At 44.1% G+C, this 4,543-nt stretch overlaps 1 protein-coding gene across 1 annotated transcript; it reads right to left on the bottom strand.

The window, feature by feature from the left end:
- Positions 1-309: 309 nt before the first annotated feature.
- Positions 310-1,044, bottom strand: LOC26532679 (uncharacterized). Its single transcript, XM_015186624.2, has 3 exons — positions 718-1,044; positions 512-647; positions 310-460 (listed from the first exon to the last, which is right to left on the bottom strand). Exons 1-3 carry the CDS (start codon positions 922-924, stop codon positions 375-377), a joined length of 429 nt encoding a protein of 142 aa, XP_015042110.2. The 5' UTR covers positions 925-1,044; the 3' UTR covers positions 310-374.
- Between the last annotated feature and the right edge of the window lie 3,499 nt (positions 1,045-4,543).

Raw genomic sequence — 4,543 nt, 5'->3', positions numbered from 1 at the left:
AGCGTGCCACTAATTCCATTTGAGACGTAACGAAAACGAAAATGACATCAATTTATTTGTGTATTGTTGTTTGTTTTCTCTTCATTCTGTTGCTCATCCTCTCATTGGCTGCCTTTCCTTTCTTAGTGACAATATCCTTGGGCAGAAGGGGCTCTTGCAGAAGGAGAGTGGGCCAGGAAAGAGGCTTGAATTCAAAAGGAAAAGATATTTCAATTTACATGTTTGTTTATGTATCAAACTTTTATTGGACGATTGGGTCATTGATTTCAAAAGTGTCAGAAGACATGCATGAATGTTACAAAATTTGAATTGACGAAGAAGCATAGTAAGTATTTATAGAGTTCTCGCGTTTCACATGAAATATTGAATTTAATTCATTGATCTATAAAGTCTTCTTGAATACCCATCTGTAAATACTCTTCGGCCACGTTCCAGAACACTAAGCCGACCACTAAAAATGCTAAAGAAGTCACATTGGTTAGGTGGACATCGAGGATCGCTGTATACGTACTTATATCTAAGATAGCCAGGCTCATGACTAGTGGGTCGGCATGGCCATAGAGTATGGTAAATATCAGATATCCACTGCTCAGAATAATCTGGATGGTACAGTTCCACAGTAAAAAAAGAGTCAAAATCAAGAATTCCTGCAGGCAGACGCACACATCAGGTTGAACGATGTTTCCCATTGATTAAGGACAAAATTCGACTACTCACAACGATGTGCCGAGCTAGCAGTATTTGTGCTGCTATATACAAAAACACTTGGATTGTTTGGACCACCATTATGACGTACGAGTCATTTTTATCGACTTTCTCGGGATGGCGCTTAAATTTGTCCGCTACCGGCTGGGTGAGTATCAGGAACAACAGGTTGGTCATGCTCAGGGCCACGACATAAAATCTCTTCCACCCAGGCAACATTTTTGAAAAATCTGTGAAAGATTTGTGTTGCTTTGTAATTTGTAATTTCCGAAACTAATAAAATGCTTAAAAGATTTGGAGACTCAAGTTGACGGACATTAGAAATTTTCGACAAAAGCCAACTATCTTTTCAATTTCTCTTTTCAAACAGGATACCTTTGTGTTCGTACTGAATTGATTGATATCGAAATCTAATATTGGTAATCATATTAGTTATCGGAAAACATGGAAACGATATACATGTACGTTCCAAGTCGCTCACATTTTCATGTGAAATGTTTCAGATTGATTGTAGTAGATAATTAATTTACTGAAAGATGCTTCGTTTTAAAGGGACTGACATTAGTTGGCCTTATTTGAGCTTTAGGACTTCAGAGCTGATAAATATTAAGATACTTGGTTCTCTGTCTCTTACTTAGAGCTCAAAGAATCAACCATATGTTGACTCTATCGGACTATCTGACCAAATCAAGATATCTTGACATTCTACAAAGCTAGAAATCTTTTGGAATCGTAATATCTCTCACAGTGCCAGATCTGGCCTCTCTGCACAGACGACCCACGCATCCTCGGGCATGTTCTTGTGAGGGAAAAATGCCAACAATAACTACAATTACACCCGAAGGATCAGTTAAAAAGTCAATAAGCCGCCATGGACAGGCGTACGGATGTGTATGCGGTCGCGGACGCGGACACGGACACGGTCCTAGACACGGACGCGATTCGATGGCGAGGGTAAAAAACGCGCCAAAAAGAAAAGCCGCAAAATAACCGCAAAAGAGTAAACAACAACAAGCGAAGAGCTTACCCCTTTCCACCCCACACTCTTAACACGGCCACCCTCTTGCCACCCTCTCTATCAGTTTCTATCCATCTCTGTTGCTCTTCTAGTATCTGTTGCAGCACCTTTCCACTGCCCCCGTGGCGCAACCTTTTCGGGAAGACTTTTTTTGCTTATTTAAAAAAACCATAAATCAATTGGGCACGCCAAACACAAACACATGCATACACACAAATATACACATATACATATATGCACACTTATACAAATGCAAATCTATTTTTAAATGCGAAATAATATGGAACCCATGTGGAGGAGTCGAGGGGCGGGAGACATCCCCTGCGGGCAATGCGTTGAAAATCGCGCACTGCTAAAATCGCCCGAAAACGAAGTTTAAAAAAAAAGGGGAAAAACGAAGCGAGGAAGGTCCTCGTAGTGGGGATGGACGGAAAACGGGGGGGCAGGACAACGAAGCGGCAGGACAGTGGATGAGACGGACCGGACGGGGACGAGGCATTGGGTAAAAGCCACGCGAGAAAAGCCGCTGATACGACATGTGGGAAAAGTCGAAAAGTCAGACTCAAAAACGTGGAGGGAGACGGACAGAGAAGGAGATAGCCGCAGAGAAAACGAAAGGGAGAGAAAAAGTCGGAAAGAAAGAAAAGTGCGGTGTGGGGTGCGACAGATCAACGGATGAAGATGCGCCGGCGAACGCCCGCCCGCTGGCAATAAAAGAAAAACACGAACAATAAAAATTTTACATTTTTGCATAACCGAGAAAGTGTGTGGGTGCGAAAGGGTTGTACGGCGTCGGTAGCGGGAGGGGTGAGGGTTGGGGCACACCCGAGGGTTGCCCATAAAATGACACACTTAAAGGTCGAGTTGGGAGACCTATTGCGGTCTACCCCGAAAAGGAAACAGTGAGACAGTCGCTTGGCCCCTCGGGGCTGCGGAGAATCCCACTACCGTATTTGCGTAGAGGGGAGGTCTCAGAGCCGCTCGACATTAGTTTTGACGGACTGTGCTTTCGTGAAAGAAATGCCAACACCCGAAGAACAGCAGCAGACACATATCTGATTTCCGTTTGACGGATCCTTTCCCTTTCCCAAACCCAAACCCAAACCAGAGCCCAATTCTCTCCACCGTTGTCCTCCCGCTGGGCGCCTTGGATAACTCTCTGGCAAAGTGGCTGGCTTATTGGCTTAGGGCTATGGACTGTGCACTGCCCTCCGGGATGCCGGTAAGTGTTCCGTTCCCCATCGGACGTACACCATGTGTACATAGGGTTTACCATTCGAAAGTTTGTACAGATTGACTTTAACTATGGTCCCAGAAAGGCTGCCCCGCTGTCTGGATCTTAGCTGATAAAGATTAACTACGATTAGTCGTGGATGTGTGCATCAAACGTCACCAGGAGATGATTGTGGGGGAATATTCTCGAATTTACTTTACGGAAATCATAATTTTCGCCTAGAAGTACCTGTTGATCTAGCTTCTAGAGGGTTTCCATGTCCGAGGGATCTGAAGCTACGCTTTCCATTCAAGATCAGGAACTATACGATCCCTGTTCCTTCTAATTAACATATACCCTATATTCAAAAAGAGTTTGGACCATTATTATTATAACAAGAAGGAACAGATCAAGAAATCTGCTTAAGAATACAATAAGTTTGCTCTTTTAAAGGATATCTCATTATGTGGAAGAAATTGCGTGTGTTTTCACACTCCTGGGTGCCAGTAGCAACGCGAGCTTTGGAATAAGGGCGTCGACTACAAAATGGTGACAAAAGCGAAAAAATATATGTATATGGAGCGCATTTAAATTAGCATAAATCAAAAAAGAAACTTCCAGTGCAGAGATTTGTAGGAGGAAGCGCGGAAAGTCAAAAGGAATGGGAAGGGGTAAAGGCTAAAAGTTGCATGTGCAGTGGGTACAAATGGAGAGTGTTGCATTCATTTCAAGCCTTTTCTTATGGTTTCCTACATCACATATAACACTTCATTCATCTGCTCCCAATTCCGATTCTCGAAAGTTACATACCTCCACTTTCATTGCTTCCGATCTCGACTGATGGACAACCGCAAGGACTCCACATAGTCGCAACACCTTATCCTCCGCCCCCGCCTCTTCCTCTTCCTCTGCACAATTCTGTTTGTGACTAACGCTAACATTTTTGTGATTTTTCATCTGCTTTCCTCTCTGTCTTGCATTTTTCACACCTTTTGCGGCTTCGCTTCATTCGCTGTCGCTGTCGCATTTCCATTTCCATTGCCACTTCCGCTTCCGTTGATTTGTTGCCGCCGCTGCTGGCGATGGGGCGTGGCAGGAAGTGGCTGCTTAAAACGCCCCACACAGCGAAGGAGTAAAGGGGAGTGCAAAAAAAAAGGAGACTGAGGTAGCAGCGGCGGCAGCGCCTCAACTTATGCTGCACATAATTTGTAACCATTTCGCACACTGCCCCGCCAATAGGTGGGGGGAGAGGCTCGGGGGTGTGCTGCCATCGTCACATGCATTTGCCCCAAATTGCTTCACATTTCAAATAAACCAAAGCGGATTTCTCACACCACCCAGAATCTCAATCCCCCCACCAAGTCCGACCTCAGGCCCATTCCATTCGCTTAAAGTTTATAACGTTTCCCGCTTCTACTTCTGCCTGCCTTTTTTTCCTACCATTTTCTTTTGCTTCTTGCCATTTTTTTCTTCATCTTCTGGACAGCTTCCTCTTCCACTACGAGTTTTTTCTTTAAAATGCCCTTACAGAGAAGGGTATTGTGTATCAATAGATGACTACAGTGGATGCAGTTCAATCAGTGGAAGTCTTCATTTTTCAAAATCCT

Source organism: Drosophila pseudoobscura, chromosome X (assembly GCF_009870125.1).
Source record: "Drosophila pseudoobscura strain MV-25-SWS-2005 chromosome X, UCI_Dpse_MV25, whole genome shotgun sequence".
Lineage (NCBI taxonomy): Eukaryota > Metazoa > Arthropoda > Insecta > Diptera > Drosophilidae > Drosophila > Drosophila pseudoobscura.
The sequence above is the reverse complement of the archived record's forward strand: the minus strand, read 5'-3'. Positions and strand labels throughout refer to the sequence as shown.